This window comes from Salmo salar, chromosome 19 (genome assembly GCF_965601325.2).
Source record: "Salmo salar chromosome 19, fSalSal1, whole genome shotgun sequence".
Classification (NCBI taxonomy): Eukaryota; Metazoa; Chordata; class Actinopteri; order Salmoniformes; family Salmonidae; genus Salmo; species Salmo salar.
Window position 1 is genome coordinate 31,196,497 of NC_138309.1, and position 24,856 is coordinate 31,221,352.

At 41.8% G+C, this 24,856-nt stretch overlaps 1 protein-coding gene across 2 annotated transcripts in view; it reads left to right on the forward strand.

Moving 5' to 3' along the window:
- LOC106578671 (anion exchange protein 2) overlaps positions 1-24,856 on the forward strand; it is a 118,435-nt gene that overhangs the window by 42,888 nt on the left and 50,691 nt on the right. Inside the window, exons 2-3 of one of the 2 annotated variants that reach the window (XM_014157741.3) lie at positions 111-167; positions 18,361-18,550. In XM_014157741.3, the coding sequence (XP_014013216.1) occupies positions 18,491-18,550 (60 nt within the window). In that variant the 5' untranslated portion in view covers positions 111-167; positions 18,361-18,490. The remainder of the gene's footprint in view (positions 1-110; positions 168-18,360; positions 18,551-24,856) is intronic. The other variant, XM_014157742.3, reaches the window with a different exon arrangement.

Genomic DNA, 24,856 nt, shown 5'->3' on the forward strand with positions numbered 1-24,856 from the left:
TGGGTTAACTACAACACAGCCAGTAATGGTGCTGTAATTGCAGCTTTCTTTCTCTTCCTCTTTTTTCTTTCTTTCACTTTGTCTGGTTCCTGGTTCCCCCTCCCTCACAGCGGCATTCAGATGCATCACGATGTCAGCGGTGGCTCCCCTGCAGTAAGCAGACAAAGGTACAGTATACGGTTTATTTAATTTGTCCTTCTCTCTACAGCCTCAGTGGTGACTTGGACGTTTTCATACCTAACTTGTCCCATTTCTGTTTTCATTAGATTTTTTCATTTGACCAACTTGACATTAGAGGTCGACCGATTGTGATTTTTCAACACCGTTACCGATTATTGGACGGCCCAAAAAAAAGCCGATACCGATTAATTGGCCATTTTGTATTTGTAATAATGACAATTGCATATACTGAATGAACACTTATTTTAACTTAATATAATACATAAATAAAATCAATTTAGCCTCAAATAAATAATGAAACGTTCAATTTGGTTTAAATAATGCAAAAACAAAGTGTTGGAGAAGAAAGTAAAAGTGCAATATGTGCCATGAAATAAAGCTAACGTTTAAGTGCCTTGCTCAGAACATGGGAACAGATGAAAGCTGGTGGATCCTTTTAACATGAGTCTTCAATATTCCCAGGTAAGAAGTTTCAGGTTGTAGTTATTATAGGACTATTTCTCTCTACACGATTTGTATTTCATATACCTTTTGACTATTGGATGTTCTTATAGGCACTTTAGTATTGCCAGTGTAACAGTAAAGCTTCCGTCCCTCTCCTCGCTCCTACCTGGGCTCGAACCAGGAACACATCGACAACAGCCACCTTCGAAGCAGCGTTACCCATGTAGAGCAAGGGGAACAACTACTCCAAGTCTCAGAGCGAGTGACGTTTGAAATGCTATTAGCGTGCACCCGCTAACTAGCTAGCTATTTCACATTGGTTACACCAGCCTAATCTTGGGAGTTGACAGGCTTGAAGTCATAAACAGCGCAATGCATTGCGAAGAGCTGCTGGCAAAACACACAAAAGTGCTGTTTGAATGAATGCTTACGAGCCTGCTGGTGCCTACCACCGCTCAGACTGCTCTATCAAATCATAGACTTAATTATAACATAATAACACACAGAAATACTAATAAATACTAATTAATATGGTCGAATCCGGAAACTATCATCTCGAAAACAAAACGTTTATTTTTTTAGTGAAATACGGAACCGTTCCGTATTTTATCTAACGGGTGGCATCCCGAAGTCTAAATATTCCTGTTACATTGCACAACCTTCAATGTTATGTCATAATTACGTAAAATTCTGGCAAATTAGTTCGCAATGAACCCAAGAGCAGTGACACAATTTCATGTTAGCAGGCAATATTAACTAAATATGCAGGTTTAAAAATATATACTTGTGTATTGATTTTAAAGAAAGGCATTGATGTTTTATGGTTAGGTACATTGGTGCAACGACAGTGCTTTTTTCGAAAATGCGCTTGTTAAATCATCACCCGTTTGTCGAAGTAGGCTGTGATTCGATGAGAAATTAACAGGCACCGCATCGATTATATGCAACGCAGGACACGTTAGATAAACTAGTAATATCATCAACCATGTGTAGTTAACTTGTGATTATGTTAAGATTGATAGTTTTTTATAAGATAAGTTTAATGCTCGCTAGCAACTTACCTTGGCTTCTTGCTGCCCTCGCGTAACAGGTAGTCAGCCTGCCATGCAAGCTCCTTGTGGAGTGCAATGTAAGGCAGGTGGTTAGAGCGTTGGACTAGTAACCGAAGGTGGCAAAAACGAATCCCCCCTGAACAAGGCAGTTAACCCCCGTTCCTAGGCCATCATTGAAAATAAGAATGTGTTCTTTATCTGACTTGCCTAGTTAAATAATGGTGTAAAAAAAAATATATATAATCATTTTTATAAAAAAATCAGCAAATCGGTGGCCAAAAATACCGATTACCGATTGTTATGAAAACTTGAAAACGGCCCTAATTAATCGGCCATTCCGATTAATCGGTCGACCTCTAGTACGTTCTATTGATTGATTGGTCACAGATCTGTCTATATAAGGTCCCACAGTTGACTGCATGTCAGAGCAAAACCAAGCCGTGGGGTTGAGTGAATTGTCCGTAGAGCTCCGAGACAGGATTGTGACAAGGCCCAGATCTGGGGAAGGGTACCAAAAAATGTCTGCAGCATTGAAGGTCCCCCAAAACACAGTGGTCTCATTCATTCTTAAATGGAAGAAGTTTGGAACCACCAAGACTCTTCCTAGAGTTGGCTGGCCGCCTGACCAAACTGAGCGATCAGGGGAGAAGGGCCTTGGTCAGGGAGGTGACCAAGAACCAGATGGTCACTCTCACAGAGTTCCTCTGTGGAGATGGGAAACCTTCCAGAAGGACAATCATCTGCAGCACTCCACCAATCAGGCCTTTATGGTGGAGTGGCCAGACGGAAGCCACTCCTCAGTAAAAGGCACATGACAGCCCGCTTGGACTTTGCCAAAAGACACCTAAAGGACTCGGACAATGAGAAACAAATATTCTCTGGTCTGATGAAACCAAGATTGAATTCTTTGGCCTGAATGTCAAGCATCACTTCTGTAGGAAACCTGGCACTGTCTACGTTGAAGCATGGTGTTGGCAGCATCGTGCTGTGGGGATGTTTTTCAGCGGCAGGGACTGGGAGACTAGTCCAGAGCAAGTCCGGCTTCAGGACAATTCTCTGAATGTCCTTGAGTGTCCCAGCCAGAGCACAGACTTGAACCCGATCGAACATCTCTGGAGAGACCTGAAAGAAGAATGAGGAACTCCACAAAAACATGTGTGCCAAGCTTGTAGCGTCATACCAAAGAAGACTTGAGGCTGTAATCGCTGACAAATGTGCTTCAACAAATGACTTAGTAAAAGGTCTGAATACTTATGTAAAATGTGATATTTCAGTTTTAATACTTTTTTGTAAACTTTTTTTTTTCTTCTTTTTTTACCCTTTTTTCCCCAACCCAATTTCGTAGTATCCAATTGGTAATTACTGTCCTGTCCCATCGCTGCAACTCCCGTATGGACTCGGGAGAGGCGAAGGTCGAGAGCCATGCTTCCTCTATAACAAAATACCTCCAAGCCACACTGCTTCTAGACACAACGCCCTCTTAACCTGTAAGCCAGCCGCACCAATGTGTCGGAGGAAACACCGTACACCTGGCCACCGTGTCAGCATGCATTGCGCCTGTCCCGTCGCACAAGTGCGCACTGGAACAGGAACATCCCTGCCGGCCAAACCCTCCCCTTACTCGGACGACGCTGGGCCAATTGTGCGCTGCCCCATGGGTCTCCTGGTCGCGGCCGGCTGCGACAGAGCCTGGACTCGAACCAGGATCTCTAGTGGCACAGCTAGCGCTGCGATGATGTGCCTTAGATCACTGCGCCACTCGGGAGGCCCGTTTGCAAACATTTCAAAACACTGTTTTTGCTTTGTCAAGGTCAAGCGGTCTGAATACTTTCCATGTGCACTGTATGTCAGTGTAATCTGTGGTCCATACTTGTATGCCACACAATTGAAAGGCCTAAAATTGTCTCTGCTACTGAAACACAACATGTTTTATCTACAACACTTGAATTGAGGCTTTTAAGAGTTATGGGCTTGTCTTGTGGATCAAGGCTACAAAAAGCTTTTTATAGACTTGAACGATACTATTCATATTATATTATTTGTAGATATCACTACTACTGAATAACCACTCTTAACTGAGCAGCTGCTAGACTTGGCTTTGCTATAAGCGTAGTCTTATAGCTTACTGTACATTGCGTGACCCAAGTTCTATAATTTCACAGAGGGGTCATGCTGTGCAGGTCATACAGGCCTAGGAGGTGAAACTCTTATGAAATATAATGGGTATTGACTGCAGTTATTTCAAAACTGAGGAACTTGCCCTAGGGGGCCTTTTAATTGACTCTAGTGCAGACTTGTTTTCCGAGCAGGTACAAAGATTTTGACCAGAACAATAGTTTAAGTGGACACAGTGCAGATGTTAGCCCTACTTGATTCCCATGTCTGAAGAATTGGAAAGCTTACTAGGAAACCTTCATTGCTCCTTTCATCAAGCAGTATTAAGTTATTTCATGGAACATGAAGGATTTGTACAGTAGTTGAAGCTCTGCCACTGATGGCCTGAAGTTCTAAATGCCTACTCTTGAGTCACCTGTCAACTGGAACTGATATTTTAGATAATTTGGGATATTTTAAAATTGCAACACAGTGCCATATTTCGTTTTCAAAGGTTGACAGATCTCACTGATAGATTGCATGTGCAAGAAGAGGGAATCTCAGTCATGGAGGATTTCGTGTTATTATGTTTATTTGAGTCTCCTTGACTTATGTCTTGTTCCTTAGAAGTGTGGAAAATCCCTCCAATCCATTTATTCCATTTCTAAACAATCAGCTGTTATGATGTATCACAGGCCTTCACACTGTAGCAGTCTTCGCCACTTACCTCCTTCCTGTTTTTTTACCAACTTCCCCCAGGACAAAGCTTCTCCCAGTCCTTGTATGCATACATTTTGGTGACTTGACTAAACATAGATTAGAGAAGGTGAAGACGTTACAGAGCTTTTTTCCCCCCAGTGCTGCTCCGCGAGGGAAAGAGTGCAGAAAGCCGCAAAGGTGGCCACCGAGCGAGATGACCAAGCAGGAAATGGAGACGTCCTCTCACTTGTGTAAAGGGTTTCCTCCTCATCCACCTCTATTGCTACTTCATAGACTTAACATATATTTCTTAAAGTTATTTTTACATTTGACATTTTAGTCATTTTAGCAGACGCTCTTATCCAGAGCGACTTACAGTAGTGAATGCATACATTTCATAACATGCATTTAAAAAAATATATATATTATTTATGTTTTTGTATTGTTACTTTTTTGTTATGTTACTGTGGTAACAACCTTGCCGCCAGGCTCAATTGCTATCTACTGTATCACTCTTAAGGGTATACATTTCCCTTGTTCAAATCTCTGGCAGGCTGATTGTAACACGCCTGCTCCCACTCCCCCTCTCCGGCGTTCGAGGGTGCCAGGGTGCCCATCATCACGCAAACCTGTCACCATCATTACGCGCATCAGCGCTTCATTGGACCCACCTGACCTCCTCTATATCGGTCTATTCCTCAGTTTGATCCCCGTGTCAGCATTAATGACGTTATGTTTCCCTTGTCCAGACGCTGTCCGTGTTTTGTTTCATGTCTGTTATTTATTAAATATTCACTCCCTGTACTTGCTTCTCGTCGCCCAGCGTCTGTCCTCACAGATTGATGTCAGGCTGAAAATCAGATCCCTGAAGAAATGCCTAGTATAGGCCTTACCACTGCACATTGATTTCCTTTCGTTGTGATTGCTGTCATTTCTGTTCTTCGCTATGTAATATGTATATCATTACTATGATCATATTATCATAATGGTTATTAGTCTCTTGCCCTGGGGTGCATAAGCCGTTTCCCGTGGTTGTGTGGTCGATGTACTTTGATCAACAGTGGGAAAAATAACTATTACTCAGCAGGGGTCTAGATTTACTAAGAGTGCATCTCAAATGGCATCTTATTCCCTACATAGCACACAACTAAGTGCACTATAGAGGGAATAGGGTGCCCTTTTGGACGCAGTGTAAGAAAGTAATATTTAAGTACATCAAGGCTTTTCTTATGGGGCAGCTTGACATAGTTGTTCGCCTCATGTCAAATAAAATTTTATTCAAATCAAACTATTTGTCACATGCGCCGAATACAACAAGTGTAGATCTTACCGTGAAATGCTTACTTACAAGCCCTTAACCAACAGTGCAGTTCAAGAAAGAGTTAAGAAAATATTTATCAAATAATTTAAAACTTTTGTTTTAACACAATAAAATAACAATAACGAGGCTACATACAGGGGGTACCGCGTCAATGTGCAGGGGTAAAGGTTAGTCGAGGTAATTTATACATGTAGGTAGGGGTGAAGTGACTATGCATAGATGATAAACTGCGAGTAGCAGAAGTATACAAAACAAATGGGGGGGGGGTGTCAATGTAAATAGTCCCGTGGCCATTTGATTAATTTTTCAGCAGTCTTATGGCTTGGGGGTTGAAACTGTTAAGGATCCTTTTGGTCCTAGGCTTGGCGCTCCGGTACCTCTTGCCATGCAGTAGCAGAGAGCACAGTCTATGACTTGGGTGACTGGAGTCTTTGACAATTTTTTGGGGCCTTCATCTCTCACTGCCTAGTATTTAGGTCCTAGATGGCAGGAAGCTTGGCCCCAGTGATGTACTGGGCTGTACACACTACCCTCTGTACTGCCTTACGGTCAGAGGCCGAGTAGTTGACATACCAGGCGGTGATGCAACAGGTCAGGATGCTCTCGATGGTGCAGCTGTAGAACTTCTTGAGGATCTGGGGACCCATGCTAAATCTTTTCAGTCTCCTGAGGGGGAAAAGGTTTTGTCGTGCACTCTTCACAACTGTCTTGGTGTGTTTGGACCATGATAATTTGTTGGTGATGTGGACACCAAGGAACTTGAAACTCTCGACCCGCTCCACTACAGCCCCGTCGATGTTAGAGGGCCTGTTTAGCCCGTCTTTTCCTTTCATCCACGATCAGCTCTTTTGTCTTGCTCACATTGAGGGAGAGGTTGTCATCCTGGCACCACACTGCCAGGTCTCTGACCTCCTCCCTATACACTGTCTCATCATTGTCAGTGATCAGGCCTACCACTGTTGTGTCATCAGCAAACTTAATGTTGGAGTTGTGAACCGAAAGTACAGGAGGGGACTAAGTACACACCCTTGAGGGGCCCCAGTGTTGAGGATCAGCGTGGCAGACCTGTTGTTGCCTACCCTTACCACCTGGGGGCGGCCCGTCAGGAAGTCCATAATCCAGTTGCAGAGGGAGGTGTTTAGTCCCAGGGTCCTTAGCTTAGTGATGAGCTTCGTGGGCACTATTGTGTTGAACGCTGAGCTGTAGTCAATGAACCATATTCTCAAATAGGGGTTCCTTTTGTCCAGGTTGGAGTGCAGTTGACATTGCGTCATCTGTGGATCTGTTGGGGCGGTATGCAAATTGGAGTGGGCCTAGGTTATCCGGGAGGATGCTGTTGTGAGCCATGACCAGCCTTTCAAAGCACTTCATGGCTACCGAAGTGAGTGCTATGGGGCGGTAATCATTTAGGCAGGTTACCTTCGCTTCCTTGGGCACAGGGACTATGATGATCTGCTTGAAACATGTAGGTATTACAGACTCGGTCAGGGAGATTGAAAATGTCAGTAAAGACATTTGTTGGTCCGCGCATGCTTTAAGTACACGTCCTGGTAATCCGTTTGGCCAGCGGCTTTGTAAATGTTGACCTGTTTAAAGGTCTTGCTCACATCGGCTACCGAGAGCGTTATCACACAGTCGTCCAGAACAGCTAGTGCTCTCATGCATGCTTCAGTGTTGCTTGCCTCGAAGCCAGCATGAAAGGCATTTAACTCGTCTGTTAGGCTCGCGTCACTGGGCAGCTCGCGTCTGGGTTTCCTTTTGCAGTCCGTAATAGTTTTCAAGCCCTGCCACATCCGACAAGCGTCAGAGCCTGTATAGTAGGATTCAATCTTAATCCTGTCTTGACACTTTGCTTGTTTGATGGTCGTCTAAGGGCATAGCCGGATTTCTTATTAGCGTCCGGAATAGTGTCCCGCTCCTTGAAAGCTGCAGCTCTAGCCTTTAGCTTGATGCGGATGTTGCCTGTAATCCATGGCTTCTGGTTGGGATATGTACGTACGGTCACTGTGGGGACGACGTCGTCAATGTACTTATTGATGAAGCCGGTGACTGAGGTGGTATACTCCAAAATGCCATTGGATGAATCCTGGAACATTTTCCAGTCTGTGCTAGCAAAATAGTCCTGTACCGTAGCATCCTCGTCATCTGACCACTTCCGTATTGAGCGAGTCACTGGTACTTCCTGCTATAGTTTTTGCTTGTAAGCAAGAATCAGGAGAATAGAAGATGAGAACTCTCTTGGTAAGTAGTGCAGTCTACAGCTTATCATAAGGTACTCTGCCTCAGGTGAGCAATACCTCAAGACTTCTTTAATATTAGACATTGCGCACCAGCTGTTATTGACAAATACACACACCCCCACCCCTTGTCAACCAGACGTAGCTTCTCTGTCCTGCCGGTGCAAAAAAATCCCACCAGCTCTATATTATCCGTGTTGTCGATCAGCCACAACTCGGTGAAACATAAGATATTACAGTTTTTAATGTCCCTTTGGTAGGATAATCTTGATCATAGGTCATTGATTTTATTTTTCATTGCACGTTGGCCAATAGAACGGATGGCAGTTGGGGTTTACTCGCTCGCCTACGAATTCTCAGAAGGCAGCCTGACCTAGGCCCCCTTTTTCTCTGTCTTTTCTTCACGCAAATGACAGAGATTTGGGCCTGTTCCCAAGAAAGCAGTATATCCTCACGTTGGACTCGTTAAGAGAAGAAGCTTCTTCCAGTTTGAGGTGAGTAATCGCTGTTCTGATGTCCAGAAGTTATTTTCGGTCATAAGTCAGTAGAAGCAACATTATGTACAAAATAAGTTACAAACAACGCAAAAATACTAACAAAAAATCACAGTTGGTTAGGAGCACGTAAAATGTCAGCCATCCTGTCATATACGTGTTTAGCAGATGTAGGCTTGTTTTAGCAGATGTTATTGCGAGTGTAGCGAAATGCTTGTGCTTCTAGATCCGACAGTGCAGCAATATCTAACAAGTAATATCTAACAATTTAACAACAAATACCTAATAAACACAAATCTAAGTAAAGGAATGGAATAAGAATATATAAAAATATGGATGAGCAATTTAGGACGGCATAGGCTAAGATGCAATAGATAGTATAGAATACAGTATATGAGATGAGTAATGCAAGGTATATAAACCGATTTAAAGTGACTAGTGTTCCTTTTTTTTTAAAGTGGCCAATGACTTCTAGTCTATGTAGGTAGCAGCCTCTGTGCTAGTGATGGCTATTTTACAGTCTGATGGTGTTGAAAAACAAGCTGTTTTTCAGTCTCTCGATCCCAGCTTTGATGTACCTGTACTGACCTCGCCTTCTGGATGGTAGCGGGGTGAACAGGCGGTGGCTCGGGTGGTTGTTATCCTTGATGATCTTTTTGGCCTTCCTGTAACATCGGGTGGTGTAGGTGTTGATTGAGACGTTATTTTCCTGACACCACACTCCGAGCCCTCACCTCCTCCCTGTAGGCTGTCTCGTCGTTGTTGGTAATCAAGCCTACTACTGTTGTGTCGTCTGCAACTGATCGAGTTGGAGTTGTTTGGCCACGCAGTCATTGGTGGACAGTGAGTCAGTCATTGGTGGACACCCTTGTGGGTCCCCAGTGTTGAGGATCAGCGAAGTGGAGATGTTGTTCCTACCTTCACAACCTGGGGGCCGCCCGTCCGGAAGTCCAAGACCCAATTGCACAGGGCGGGGTTCAGACCCAGGGCCTCAAGCTTAATGACGAGTTTGGAGGGTACTATGGTGTTGACTATAGCTCAGCATTCAATGAACAGCATTCTTACATAGGTATTCCTCCTTTCCAGATGGGATAGGGCAGTGTGATGGTGATTGCGTCATCTGTGGACCTATTGGGACATTAAGCAAATTGAAGTGGGTCTAGTGTGATGGGTAAGGTGGAGGTGATCTGATCCTTGACTAGTCTCTCAAAGCACTTCATGATGACAGAAGTGAGTGCTACGGGGCCATAGTCATTTAGTTCAGTTACCTTTGCATTCTTGGGTACAGGAACAATGGTGGCCATCTTAAAGCATGTGGGGACAGCAGACTGGGATAGGGAGAGATTAAATATGTCCACAACTGTGTGGTATGTGTGACATGTCATTAAGAGAAGTTGTCTAGTCGCAATGCTTGTTGATCTTAAAGATACCTAGTACATGGAATTAGTCATATTTCTGAGTCCGTATGTTTTCAGAGTAAGAGTGCTGATCTAGGATCAGGTCCCATGTTCATGTAATCTTATTCATTGTTATCTAAAAGGCTAAACTTAAATCAGCTCTCCTACTCTGAGATGCCTGATACATACACAGCCTGATGTCATTGTCTTTCCTTGTCCCTATTGAAGTCCACTTATGATTTGGAGAATAAACATTTGTGGACAAAACATTCACGCTCCAGCCCACAATTTCCAAACACCACTTGGCATGGCCTAATCACCCTAGTTGATTGTAATAAGTTAAAAGCCAGGCTACCTCCTTAAGGGCCTCTCTTGTAAACAAGGTCATTCATATGATTATGCCACGTGTTCAGTAAAGCGTGTCGTGACTTTGCTCGTCATTGCCACGAAAAGCAGGGTGCTTTTGACGAGACGGACATGGTTTCAAACGGTGACACTTCAATGGCCCAAAGTACACAGGGATGAGTCCTGAAACGGCACTCTATTCACATCATAATGCTCTACTTTTGACCAGAACTCTATGGGTCTTGGTCAAAAGTAGTGCACTATAAATGGAATAGGGTGCCATTTGGGATGTATAGGTTTCCTCAGCTCTAGCTGTTTGAAAAAACTGCATTTCTCCTTCAACAAATATGCACAGAGGCAATGTTTAACTCAAGCCAAGTTCTCTAAACTGAAGCCATTGAGTAGACCACCTGGAACTAAAAAAGGAATGAAGTGTCAACCGTTATTTTGGTGTTGTCTTGAACAGGAATACATTAGGAAACATTATTCAGAGTAGGTCATACAGCAGGCACCAGCACCTGATTCCCTCGTGCAATCAGTGGTTTAATCTTTGCTACCAAGTATCTTGAAATGGGTACAAAAACTCATCATAAATTCATATTATGCAGCACAATGATTGTACCAGACTTTGATGTTACACCTAACATATCTGACCAGACCGCTCGCGCACATATGTTGATTTTGCCCACACCAGACGCGATCAGGACACACAGGTTGAAATATCAAAACGAACTCTGAATCAACTATATTAATTTGGGGACCGATCAAAAAGCATTAAACATTTATGGAAAATTAGCTTGCTGTTGCTAGCTAATTTGTTCTGGGATATAAACATTGGGTTGTTAATAAAACTAATTCATCCACAGATAAAAGGGTAAACAGAGTTTGTTTCTAGAAATCTCTCCTCCTTCAGGCTTTGTCTTCTTTTGACTTTGGCGGTTGGCAACCTTTGGCGGTTGACAAGCAACTTTAAGGTGCATTTCCACTAACAACTGCATTGTAGTGTGAAAGATGAACTGAGGTCCAATCACCCACGTGGGTATATGTTCCTAAAAACAATGAGTAGATGGGAGAGGCGGGACTTGCAGCACGTCAAGCGCCACAAATATAACCAAGTTCTATTTTAGCGCCTGGCTACGTAGACGCTTGTGAGCAGTGTGGGTGCAATGATTGTATGTGCACATTTATTTTGCAACACTCACGCTGGTGTGGTCAGCATGTAACACTGTTATGGTGACTGTTTTACCACCACACTGGAGGTCATGAGTAATGACCTTATTCAAATTCCACTTGACCGTTTAGTCATGGTAATTAGGCTTCTCCAAACTCTGATGCTGCTGATGGTCATTAGTAGGCTACCAAACGTGCTAACTGCCTGGTACTCAGCACTCTGTTGTCCCTGTAATTACTAAATCAATGCAAATGTATTTGAAAATCAAACACTTTGTGAGCTCATGTTGCGCAACATTTCTATAGGCTATGCTTTTGCGGGGGGAAAAAACTGAGTTTTGATAGAGGCTATCCCATTAGCTTTCTATAGGCTAGGTTTACTATATTTATTTCTCAACTTTCCTAATATTAAGCACCTTGCTTCTCTTCACAACAATTTCATGCCAGCCTGCCTGGCATGAAGTTGAATCACTGGAAATGTGTCCTCCATTTGCTATTTAAGTGCATAGATGACTTTAGAAATTGTATATGCCCCTGTTCTGAGACAGGTGCATGATAATGGTCCATTCTAAATATTATTTAGTATATGTAAAGACAAGATGAATGTGCCTACCTCTTGTGAATGATGCCTACTATATTGTCACTTGTGAATGATGCCCAGCTAGTGTGCAGTAAGGCAAGAAACCATGCATGCCTTTTTTTAAGGGATGCACAATATATCGGTGAACATATCGGAATCGGACGATATTAGCTAAAAATGCCAACATCGGTATCGGCCCGATGTCTAGTTTCACGCCGATGTGCAAAACCGATGTCAAAGCTGACGTGCATACCTATATAACATGGGTACATGATGTAATGACGCCACATAAAATGTTGCCCTACACCTAACCTAGCCCTCAATGTCTGCTGTGTGGATCGAGCAGTCAACAACTCGAGCAGTCATTTGAAAGAGTAAGAACATTTCAGCAAGACAACTCAACGGTGAAATCCATTAATGCCACGATAATGGAATTCATTGCCCTTGACAGTAAACCGTTCTCTGTCGGGGATGATGTTAGCTTTCGTGACTGGTCGAGCACCGGTACACACTAACAAGTGCGCTATTTTTCAGATGTTGCCCTACCGGAGTTCCACAGTAATAGCATCACTGCTATTAGCTTCATGACATACTATGGAACGCCGTTTGGGTCTTTGCGTGTGAAAAAAGGTACATGTCAAATAACACTATTTGACAATAACACTATTTGACACGTTAAATAAGCTTTTAATTTGACATGTCAAATAACAGTTCTATTATAGAAAGTTGTGTGTTCTGAATTTGCACGTGCAAGCCAAGCGCCACCACTACCATCAGTAGCCCTGTCAAAGCTGTACAAAAAAGTCTGCAAACACCGGCCACGAACGATGTGCTTACAATACCGCCTTGGTAATAAAGCATTATTTGTTAGACCGTAACTTCTGGGGTAGATAGCTAGCTTTAGCTTGGTACCTAGCTAGCACCAATACAACCAGCCTGAAAACAATGACCAGTAGAAACTGTAGTCATTTCATTATTCTTAGCAATGATTTAGGAATCTTTGTAAGTATTAGCCACTTAGCCACTTGTGGTTCGCCTATTGAAAATAAATAGCTAGCCAGCTACTTCACCCTGTTGTCCAGAGCTAACGTTATAAGCAGCCAGCTAGCTTCATCTGGCTAGTGAGGCTCGACCGGACCGGGTGATGTGTTGTGAAGCTAGCCACAATGAGGATTAGGCACAATAGTGCAATTTGTGGTTTGCCTCTTTGAAAGTGATGCAGAAGGTTACAATTGGTGGAATCATGCCATATTTAGACTAGATCATGTTAAACAATGTTGGACTGTGAAGCAATGAAATGGGGTATCAGTCTACTCGGTGACACCCACAGAACACAACTGGGAAGAGTTTACGCAAATATTAGCGTTGTAGCTCTTATCGCGGGACTGTGACTGTGTGAAATCACCTCCTCAGTCAGCCTATTGTGTGTATTGACATTCATATTGCACTGTACAGCTTAACCGAAGGATTGGGGATCAATGAAATGGGGTATCAGTCTACTCCATACCCAAGATATTTTTTCCCCAACGTTCTCCTCAGAGTTATGAGACTCCAATATCCACGCGGTTTTGTTTTTCCTCGGGAATAGTGTTCAAAACACATAGGTTGACAATAAATGTGGCTCAATTCAGTTGATTCAGAGTCCCGCAATAAGAGCTATGACACTAACGTTCTCTGGGTGTCACTGAGTAGACTGTCATTGAGCCACAATCCATAGGTAAGGCTGTACAGTGAAATAAGTATGCCCCCAATGCAATTCTAAAGTATAATACATCCAGTGTGATTTCAACAGATTTGTCAAATTAACAAATTGTATTTTGTAGATTTTATATAACATTCCAACCTCGTTTAGCATGAGCTATTCAATTATGGCATAATTGTACTATTTGTGTTAATTTGCATCACTGTCAATGACTTTTATTTTGAAGGCTAACCGCAAAGTCCACTATTGTGGCTAATCCTTATTGTGGCTAGCTTCACATAGATGGGTCCGACCACCATTAATCAAATAAGAACTGTCTTAGAAATTAGGGTTATTTTAGATGATGACACCTAGCTATATAGTTAGCTAGCTACCGTCACCTCTTGGGTGAGGACCTCCTTCCCTCAGCCAGGGCATTGAAAATGGGTTGTGGATGGGTATTCCAGCATGACAATGACCCAAAACACACGGCCAAGGCAACAAAGGTGTGGCTCAAGAAGTACATTAAGGTCCCGGAGTGGCCTAGCCAGTCTCCAGACCTTAATCCCATAGAAAATCTGTGGAGGGAGCTAAAGGTTCAAGTTGCCAAACGTCAGCCTTCGAAACCTTAATGGCTTGGATAAGATCTGCAAAGAGGAGTGGGACAAAATCCCTCCTGAGATGTGTGCAAACCTGGTGGCCAACTACAAGAAACGTCTGACCTCTGTGATTTCCAACAAGGGTTTTGCCACCAAGTACTAAGTCATGTTTTACAGAGGGGTCAAATACTTATTTCCCTCATTAAAATGCAGATCAGTTTATAACATTTTTGACATGCATTTTTCTGGATCTTTTTGTTGTTATTCTGTCGCTCACTGTTCAAATAAACCTACCATTAAAATTATAGACTGATCATTTCTTTGTCAGTGGGCAAACGTACAAAATCAGCAGGGGATCAAATACCCTCACAGCCACACACCACCACTTATCACATCCTCCTCCACAGTAGCAAGCCCTTATCTGGCCCTTATCAGACTGTAGTGATAATGAACTTGGGAGGTGGTTAGGAAGTATAGATGTACTGGAGTCCTTCCCGACAGGGACACAGTAACACATAGACAGACCTGACAAATCATAGTTAGAACCCTGTGCCTATTTTAGCAGTAGCGCAGACTACCTCAGCCTGAGGGAATCAGAGGAATTACCATCTTCCTATCCTAACCAAAGAAGGAGTGATGCTGCCATGACATATGGGTTTTGCAAACGAGATTACTCGTGAGTTTAGCACTGACTTTGCTGATAAGTAAAAACATTCCTTACCCCAGGATACTTCAACTGGTGACTAACCGGGAGAATGAAGAAAAGGAGAAGGGCGTACTCTGTTTCTGCGTAAATGCGATACGTTTCGGCAAGATTTTGCTGATAAATGTACTACTTTATATGTGGTTGTCTCACCTAGCTATTTTAAGATGAATGCAGAAAATGTAAGTCGCTGTGGAAAACAGTCTGATTAAAAAATGTGTTTTAACATAAAGTGCCTTCGGAAAGTATTCAGACCCCTTTACTTTTTCTACATTTTGTTACGTTATAGCCTTATTCTAAAATGGAATAAATACAGTTGAAGTTGTAAGTTTACATACACCTTAGCCAAATACACTCAATTAGTATTTGGTAGCATTGCCTTTAAATTGTTTAACTTGGGTCAAACGTTTCGGGTAGCCTTCAACAAGCTTCCCACAATTACTTGGGGGAATTTTGGCCCATTCCTCCTGACAGAGCTGGTGTAACTGAGTCAGGTTTGTAGGCCTCCTTGCTCGCACACACTTTTTCAGTTCTGCCCACTAATTTTCTATAGGAAGGAGGTCAGGGCTTTGTGATGGCCACTCCAATACCTTGACTTTGTTGTCCTTAAGCCATTTTGCCACAACTTTGGAAGTATGCTTGGGTCATTGTCCACTTGGAAGACCCATTTGCGACCAAGCTTTTAACTTCCTGACTGATGTCTTGAGATGTTGCTTCAATATATCCACATCATTTTCCTACCTCATGATGCCATCTATTTTGTTAAGTGCACCAGCCCCTCCTGCATCAAAGCACCCCCACAACATGATGCTGCCACCCCCGTACTCGGCTTGTAAGCCTCCCCCTTTTTCCTCCAAAAATAACTGGTCATTATGGCCAAACAGTTCTATTTTTGTTTCATCAGACCAGAGGACATTTTTCCAAAAAGTACGATCTTTGTCCCGTGTGCAGTTGCAAACCATAGTCTGACTTTTTTTTTATGGCGGTTTTGGAGCAGAGGCTTCTTCCTTGCTGAGCGGCCTTTCAGGTTATGTCGATATAGGACTCGTTTTACTGTGGCTATAGATACTTTTATACCTGTTTCCTCCAGCATCTTCACAAGGTTCTTTGCTTTTGTTCTGGGATTGATTTGCACTTTTCGCACCAAAGTACGTTCATCTCTAGGAGACAGAACGCGTCTCCTTCTTGAGCGTTATGACGGCTGCGTGGTCCCATGGTGTTTATACTTGCGCACTATTGTTTGTACAGATGAACGTGGTACCTTCAGGTGTTTGGAAATTGCTCCCAAGGATAAACCAGACTTGTGGAGGTCTACAATTTCTTTTCCTGAGGTCTTGGCTGATTTCTTTTGATTTTCCCATGATGTCAAGCAAAGAGGCACTGAGTTTGAAGGCAGGCCTTGAAATACATCTACAGGTACACCTCCAACTGACTCAAATGATGTCAATTAGCCTATCAGAAGCTTCTAAAGCCATGACATCATTTTCTGGAATTTTCCAAGCTGTTTAAAGGCACAGTCAACTTAGTGTATGTAAACTTCTGACCCACTGGAATTGTGATGCAGTGAAATAATCTGTCTGTAAACAATTGTTGGAAAAATTGCTTGTCATGCACAAAGTAGATGTCCTAACCGACTTCCCAAAACTATAGTTTTTCAACCTATCCACAAATTTCTTGTTAACAAACGAGTTTTAATGACTCCAACCTAAGTGTATGTAAACTTCTGACTTCAACTGTATATATTTTTCGGGCAATCTACCCACTACCCTATAATAAAGCGAAAACAGATTTTTAGATATTTTTGCAAATATATTTGTAAAAAAAATCATAGAAATACCTTATTTACATAACTGTTCAGACCCTTCGCTATGAGACTCGAAATTGCGCTCCGGTGCATCCTGTTTCCATTGATCATCCTTGAGATGTTTCTACAACTTGATTTGTAGTCCACCTGTGGTAAATTAAATTTATTGGACACAACTGTCTATATAAGGTCCCACAGTTGGCAGTGTATGTCAGAGCAAATGATGTCCAAGGAATTGTCCGTAGAGCTCTGAGACAGGATTGTGTCGAGGCACAGATCTGGGGAAGGGTACCAAACCATTTCTGCAGCATTGAAGGTCCCCAGTAACACAGTGGCCTCCATCATTCTTCAATGGAAGAGGTTTGGAACCACCAAGACTCTCCCTAGAGCTGGCTGCACAGCCAAACTGAGCGATCAGGGGAGAAGAGCCTTGGTCAGGGAGGTGACCAAGAACACGATGGTCACTTGACAGAGCTTTAGAGTTCTTCTGTGGAGATGGGAGAACCTTCCAGAAGGACAACCATCTTTTCAGCACTCCACCAATTAGGCCTTTATGGTAGAGTGGGCAGACGGAAGCCACTCCTCAGTAAAAAGTACATGACAGCCTACTTGGAGTTTGCCAAATGGCTCTCAGACCATGAGAAACATGATTCTCTGGTCTGATGAAACCAAGAATAAACTCTTTGGCCTGAATGCTAAGCGTCACATTTGGAGAACACCTACGGTGAAGCATGTGGTGGTAGCATCATGCTGTGGGTATGTTTTTCAGTGGCAGGGACTGGGAGACTTGTCAGGATCGAGGGCAAGATGAACAGAGCAAAGTACAGAGATCCTTCATGAAAACTTGCTCAAGAGTGCTCAGGACCTCGGACTGTGGCGAAGGTTCACCTTCCAACAGGACCACGACCCTAAGCACACAGCCAAGACAATGCAGGAGGGGCTTCGGGACAAGTCTCTGAATGTCCTTGAGTGGCACCCAGCCAGAGCCCAGACTTGAACACGATCTAACATCTCTGGAGAGACCTGAAAATATCTGTGCAGCAATGCTCCCCATCCAACCTGACAGCGCTTGAGAGGATCTGCAGAGAAGAATGTTGGAAACTCCCCAAATACAGGTGTGCCAAGCTTCTAGCGTCATACCCAAGAAGACTTGGATGCTATAATCGCTGCCAAAGGCGCTTCAACTAAGATCTAAGTAAAGGTCTGAATACTTATGAAAATGTAATATTTAAATTTAGAATTTTTTATAAATTAGCAAAAATGTCAAGAAACCTGTTTTTGCTTTGTGATTATGGGGTATTAATCAATTTTAGAATAAGGCTGTAATGTAACAACATTTTGAAAAAGTCAAGGGGTCTGAATACTTCCCGACGGCACTGTAAACTGGGGAGAAAATATGGGATCTGCATTAGGGGAAATGGAGCCACTGTTCGCCCCAGAGCCTTTGTCAATGTTTTGGTTTTGTTGACTTAACTGAGGTGAGGAGCATCCAAACGGACCTGGCAGTTTCACCACTTAAGATTCCATCTTTAAACCCATCTACCTTTCTGTGTTTCCCAGGTTATGCTGCCCAAAAGCTGTCTGAGTCGAAGTGAGGAAGAAAAGGGCTAAAGCCACATTTCTCCCTTACCCGGTTTGCTCTCCAGACAGAGCCACAGCAGTTGCATCCATCCCACAGAGAAGAGGAGCCATGAGCAACTCCAACACACCCAGCAATGTCACAGACGCCATGGACTCAGTCATCCACAACGTAAGTCCATTCACGCTAAATTCATTTAGTCCGCCCAATCAGGTCATCCTAACTAACGTCTGCCGTATAATACAAACGAATTCAAAGCAAGAGACGTGTAATCGACTCATTGACAACAGTAGGAAATGCATGTCTACGTACAGGGATGTTATTACTCCTGACTTTTATTCATTTATGCTGAACTAATCTAATATTTTCATCAAATTGCAGTGGTTCTCTGCCAGAAAGGCTTTCATCTGTGATTGCCAAACACCCTTGTGTATTTTTACTCGTGACACATATTCTCTCTATGCTCAAGTTCTGCTTCGTCAGCCTCTCCAGTTCACTGTGTTTTGGCATGGGAGTGTATATTTGGGATTGTGCTATTCCTCTGAGAGCAGGGTATGTACAAATCCATACCTTCACTAAGGGATTAAAGCCTCTGGCTCCCGACAGACTTAAGGATTTTTTAAAATAAATTGTGACTTCTGAACTGAAACGTTAAGTGTTTCTTAAACTGTTTCCCTTGGGCACCATTTGAGAACTGCCTTATACCCTTATACTCCCTTTTCAGGCAGGGATTAGGGAACCAAGAATGTTGAAGTCAGTGTGTATTTAGAAATGAGTGGCTGTACTAGGATCAAAATATCTTGTTGTATTTCCAGACCTTTCTGGTGCCCAGTTTATGCTAGCCAGAACCAACTCATTGGCATCCGTACAGTACTGTTAGAAGCCCAGTGGTAAAGCATCTAGGTGGTTCAGGCTGAGAAGCCAGATGGCCTTGGACCTAGGTCAATAGCTAAAACTACATTCCAGTCCCCTGGGGGCCTCTCAAAATAACATCATATTAAGAGGATGAGTAGGTTGCTTTGGGCAACATTGAAAAAAATACCATACATTTTTGGGCAATCAATGAGAAACAAATACGCATCCTCTATGGTTTCTTTGTATGACTAATTGAGATCGGATACTGAGGTGTCGTTAGCATTTCTTTAACCTTCTTTCCACAATAGACAAACATCTATCGTCAAAGGTCCATTTTTGACCCTGACAAAAAAAATCTCCTCCGACCCACTTATGCATGTATGCATGCACACATACAGTAGACTCAAACGCATGCACCCCCACACACAGTGCAAGAGAGGTAGATACTAGACCGTCACCAGCTGTTCTGCCACATCAGGAAATGCCTGCTTTCCCTTAGCTTGGCATTTCTTTTCAGTGTTCAGACCGCTGCTTCCTATCCCATGTTACACAATCATGTGGCTGTAGCAATCCAGCCAACCCCCAGGACTGGCCTACTACCTCTTGGGAGGTGGACTCTCTAAGACATAAACCATTAAGTTTAGAAGGACTTATGCTCATATCTTGAATGCAGTTGTAGGATCTTAATTGGTTCACTCTTTTGTTGATGAGAATTTCCTGTACTGCAGGAAATGCAGATAAGCCTTGTGATTTACATGAAATTCACTGAAAACCTCCACTAACACACGGTTATATTAACTGTATTTTCATGTAGCCTACTTTTGTCGAGCTAATAGCCTAACCACCGATCAACTAACAATATGGACTAAACATTCAAATCCTGTTGCTGCAGGATTATTTTGCTATGACAATACTGGTCAAATTAAGATCCTACATCTGTACCTCCCTGTTTTAGAATGTAGCGGTACTTCTGTAGTTGAAATACAATGGCACTACTACACGTGTCTGAGTGGAGGAGTGCAGAGGTGCAAAAACATGTACATAAAACATGTACATAGATAAACTATTTGCACAAACAAAGACTGTAAGGGTGCTTGTAGCCGCAAGGCAACGAAGCGCAACACACAATTTTGGGGTGGAGTCTAATTGAAAGTTGTACGTAGGGCTGGGCGATAAATCTAATTTATTTGATTCATTCAAATGTATGTTTTTGCGTGATATTGCAAATACCTGTATCGCAAGAATCAAGGTTTTGTTATTTTTTTGTTTTTATGAGTGTTTCTGTCCGCTTGTTCTGGTCTCGTCTCCTCTCTTCTGTGCTGTGTGCACCTTCCCATTTACACGAGAGATCTGTATGTAATGATGAGATGCATGTCTCCGCCCTAAACCATGCAAGTCGTTGTCCCAAAGGCGGGAAGGCAGGCGACAAGCTTAGGTCCAAAGTAAACCCATAGAAACGCATCGGCCTTATTTTGGACAGATTTTTTGCCAGAGTGAAACCTCTCGCTACGCCTCTTTCTCTATGGTTACATACACACCAAGCCCGTCCCCATGCCTCTCACGCCAACAAAGTTGAGAGGTCACATCTCTATTTGCATTTGAGGTTTGGTCCAACAGAATCAGTCATATGGATGCACACATTGAGACATTATTTTACTTTAATAGAGGAGAAGTGAACTTTTCTAACGATACCCATTTTATGTCTCAACTACTCAAATTGTGTGCAGAGCAGACAATACTAAAGCGAGAGTATCAATAAACATTGAATCTGGAAAAGGAATGCTCAGTTTGTGGCGCGCTGGCATTGGGGTACCAAGTAACGCTAGCAGCATTTTAGCAAAAGACTGTTACATTAGCTGTCTAGTCTGTGTTTTATAAATGTGCAATAAGCATAACACACATTTATATAAAGAATTCGCAACTCATTCTCATTCTGCAAAATAAGGTAGGCCACTTAATTTCAACATCTGAACAAAGTGGACAGGCCAACATGCTTTTAAAACAGTTGGAGACAAACAGAAGGGTGTCTTCATAACAATTCAACTGTTCAACCTTGTTAGCTAGCAAATAGATCCAAGTTGGCTAAACTTGAAATATAAGGATTAGCTGGCTTATCACCAGCACATGGTCTTGAGATTGTTGAGACCTGTGTTAAAACCTGTTGGGGCTCGGGGGCAGTATTGAGACATTTTGAAAAAAATATGTGCCCATTTTTAACTGCCTCCTACACCAACTCAGAAGCTAGGATATGCATATTATTAACACATTCGGATAGAAAACACTCTGAATTTTCTAAAACAGTTTGAATGGTGTCTGTAAGTATAACAAAACTCATATTGCAGGCAAAAACCTGTGAAAAATAGATCCCAAAAAAATGTGAATTTTGTGACTGTACTATTTAGTGTCATTGTTTTATAGATACCATAGTGAGAAAGGATTCATTTCGCAACACCTACGGCTTCCACTAGATGTCAACGATCTTTATAAAGTTGTTTGAAGCGTCTATGATAAACAGAGAGCAAATTAGAATCCAAGGAAGTTGACATGTCATCACTTCATTTTTTTGCGCCTGCGCATAAATCTGAGAAACGTGAGTTTGTCATCATTTTTTATCTAGACATAGGATAGGTTGTGTGAAAATATTACTGATGTTTAACGTTAAAAATGGACCAAAAGATTAATGCTAAACAACATTTGACATGTTTGAACGAACATAAATAGATTATTTACTAGGTTTTTTTAGCTTTTCGGCGTGATTTTACCAGCCCCACACCACGTTTTGTGGGAGCATAATGAACGCTAAGTACTTGGTGTTATTTGGACATAAATTATGAACTTTGTCAAAAGAAACCACATTTGTTCCGGACCTGGAATGCCTTCCGGACCTGGGATCCTGCCTTCTGATGGAGATAATCAAAGGTAAGGGGGTATTTACAATGTTATTATCGATTTTAGATGATGCTAACTGTATAGCATAGCCTGTTGTTCTTAGCATAGCACCCCGTTTATTGCAAAATGTGATTTCCCAGTAAAGTTATTTTGAGATCTGGCCATTCGGTAGCAATTACGAGATGATAATATATTATTCTTTGAATGACAATATTATAATTTACCAATGTTTTCGAATAGTAATTTTGTTATGTTCACCGGAAGCATTTCAGAGAAGAAAAAAATCGGAATTTCACGCTACTGTAAAATGCTGTTTTTGGATATAAATATGAACTTGATGGAACAAAAAATGCATGTATTGTATAACATAATGTCCTAGGAGTGTCATCTGATGGAGATTGACAAAAGTTAGTGCATAATTCAAGCTGGTTTCTGCTTTTGGTGACGCCTGACCTTGAATTGAAAATGGATGTTTGTACTTTTGTGGCTATGTACTGTCCTAACATAATCTAACTTTATGCTTTTGCCGTAAAGCCTCTTTGAAAATCGAACAATGTGGTTAGATTAAGGAGACGTTTATCATTTAAATTGTGTAAAATAGTTGATTGTTTGAGAAATTGAAATTATTAGATTTTTGATGTTTTGAATTTCCAGCCTTGTTAGCAATCCCGGCTCGGGGTTCATTGCTAACCTGTAGCCCCAACAGGTTTTAATGTTCTATAGCCTAATGTCTGCTACAAGAAGTTAGTCATTATTAGTGAAGTTGCATTATGCATGGTTATATTTACATATGTAACAGTAAAGGGCATTTTCATAGACTTCAGTAATCATTTTGATAAAAGAATTACATTTTTAGTGGGTCTTATCCTTGTTGAAGGCAAATTTTTAGCCTAGGTGTATCTTCACCAGCCCTGAATTCATTAGATTATTGCTGACTGTTTGAAATGCAGTGTATTTGACCTTTTAATTGTACAACAGTGATTATTTAGAATAAACATAAAACATTTACAGTACCAGTCAAAGGTTTGGACACACCTACTCAAGGGTTTTTCTTTATTTTTCAAATGTTCTACGTTGTAGAATAATAGTGAAGACATCAAAACTATGAAATAACACATATGGAATTATATAGTAACCAAAAAAGTGTTAACCTGTTAGGGCTAGGGGGCAGCATTTGCACGTCTGGATAAAAAAAATGTACCCGATTTAATCTGGTTACTAATCCTACCCAGTAACTAGAATATGCATATACTTATTATATATGGATAGAAAACACTCTAAAGTTTCTAAAACTGTTTGAATGTTGTCTGTGAGTATAACAGAACTCATTTGGCAGGCAAAACCCTGAGACATTTTCTGACAAGAAGTGGATACCTGATGTGTTGTATTGACTTTAAACCTATCCCATTGAAAAACACAGGGGCTGAGGAATATTTTGGCACTTCCTATTGCTTCCACTAGATGTCACCAGCCTTTACAAAGTGTTTTGAGTCTTCTGGAGGGAGATCTGACCGAACAAGAGCCATGGAACGATGATGTCCCATTAGACACCTGGCGCGCGAGTTCATGTTGGGTACCCTCGTTCCAATACGTTATAAAAGAGTATGCATTCGTCCACCTTGAATATTATTCATGTTCTGGTTAAAAAAGGCCCTAATGATTTATGCTATACAACGTTTGACATGTTTGAACAAACGGAAATATATTTTTTCCCCTCGTTCATGACGAGAAGTCCGGCTGGCTTAGATCATGTGCTAACAAGACGGAGATTTTTGGACATAAATGATGAGCTTTTTTGAACAAAACTACATTTGTTATGGACCTGTGATACCTGGAAGTGACATCTGATGAAGAGAATCAAAGGTAATGGATTATTTACATAGTATTTTCGATTTTAGATCTCCCCAACATGACGTCTAGTCTGTATCGCAACGCGTATTTTTCTGGGCGCAGTGCTCAGATTATTGCAAAGTGTGATTTCCCAGTAAGGTTATTTTTAAATCTGGCAAGTTGATTGCGTTCAAGAGATGTAAATCTATAATTCTTTAAATGACAATATAATATTTTACCAATGTTTTCTAATTTTAATTATTTAATTTGTGACGCTGACTTGACTGCCGGTTATTGGAGGGAAACGATTTCCTCAACATCAATGCCATAGTAAAACACTGTTTTTGGATATAAATATGAACTTGATAGAACTAAAAATGCATGCATTGTCTAACATAATGTCCTAGGAGTGTCATCTGATGGAGATTGTAAAAGGTTAGTGCATCATTTTAGCTGGTTTTATGGTTTTGGTGACCCTGTCTTTGACTTGACAAAACATTACACACAACTCTTGTAAATGTACTGTCCTAACATACTCTAAATTTATGCTTTCGCCGTAAAACCTTTTTGAAATCGTAAAACGTGGTTAGATTAAGGAGATGTTTATCTTTCAAATGGTGTAAAATAGTTGTATTTTTGAAAAATTTGAATTTTGACATTTATTTGGATTCAAATTTGCCGCTCTTGAAATGCACCTGCTGTTGATGGAGTGCACCACGGGTGGCACGCTAGCGTCCCACCTAGCCCATAGAGGTTAAACAAATCAAAATATATTTTATATTTGAGATTCTTCAAAGTTGCCACCCAGATGGGATAGCGTACCGCTGCAGAATGCTGTGGTAGCCATGCTGGTTAAGTGTGCCTTGAATTCTAAATAAATCACAGACACTGCCACCAGCAAAG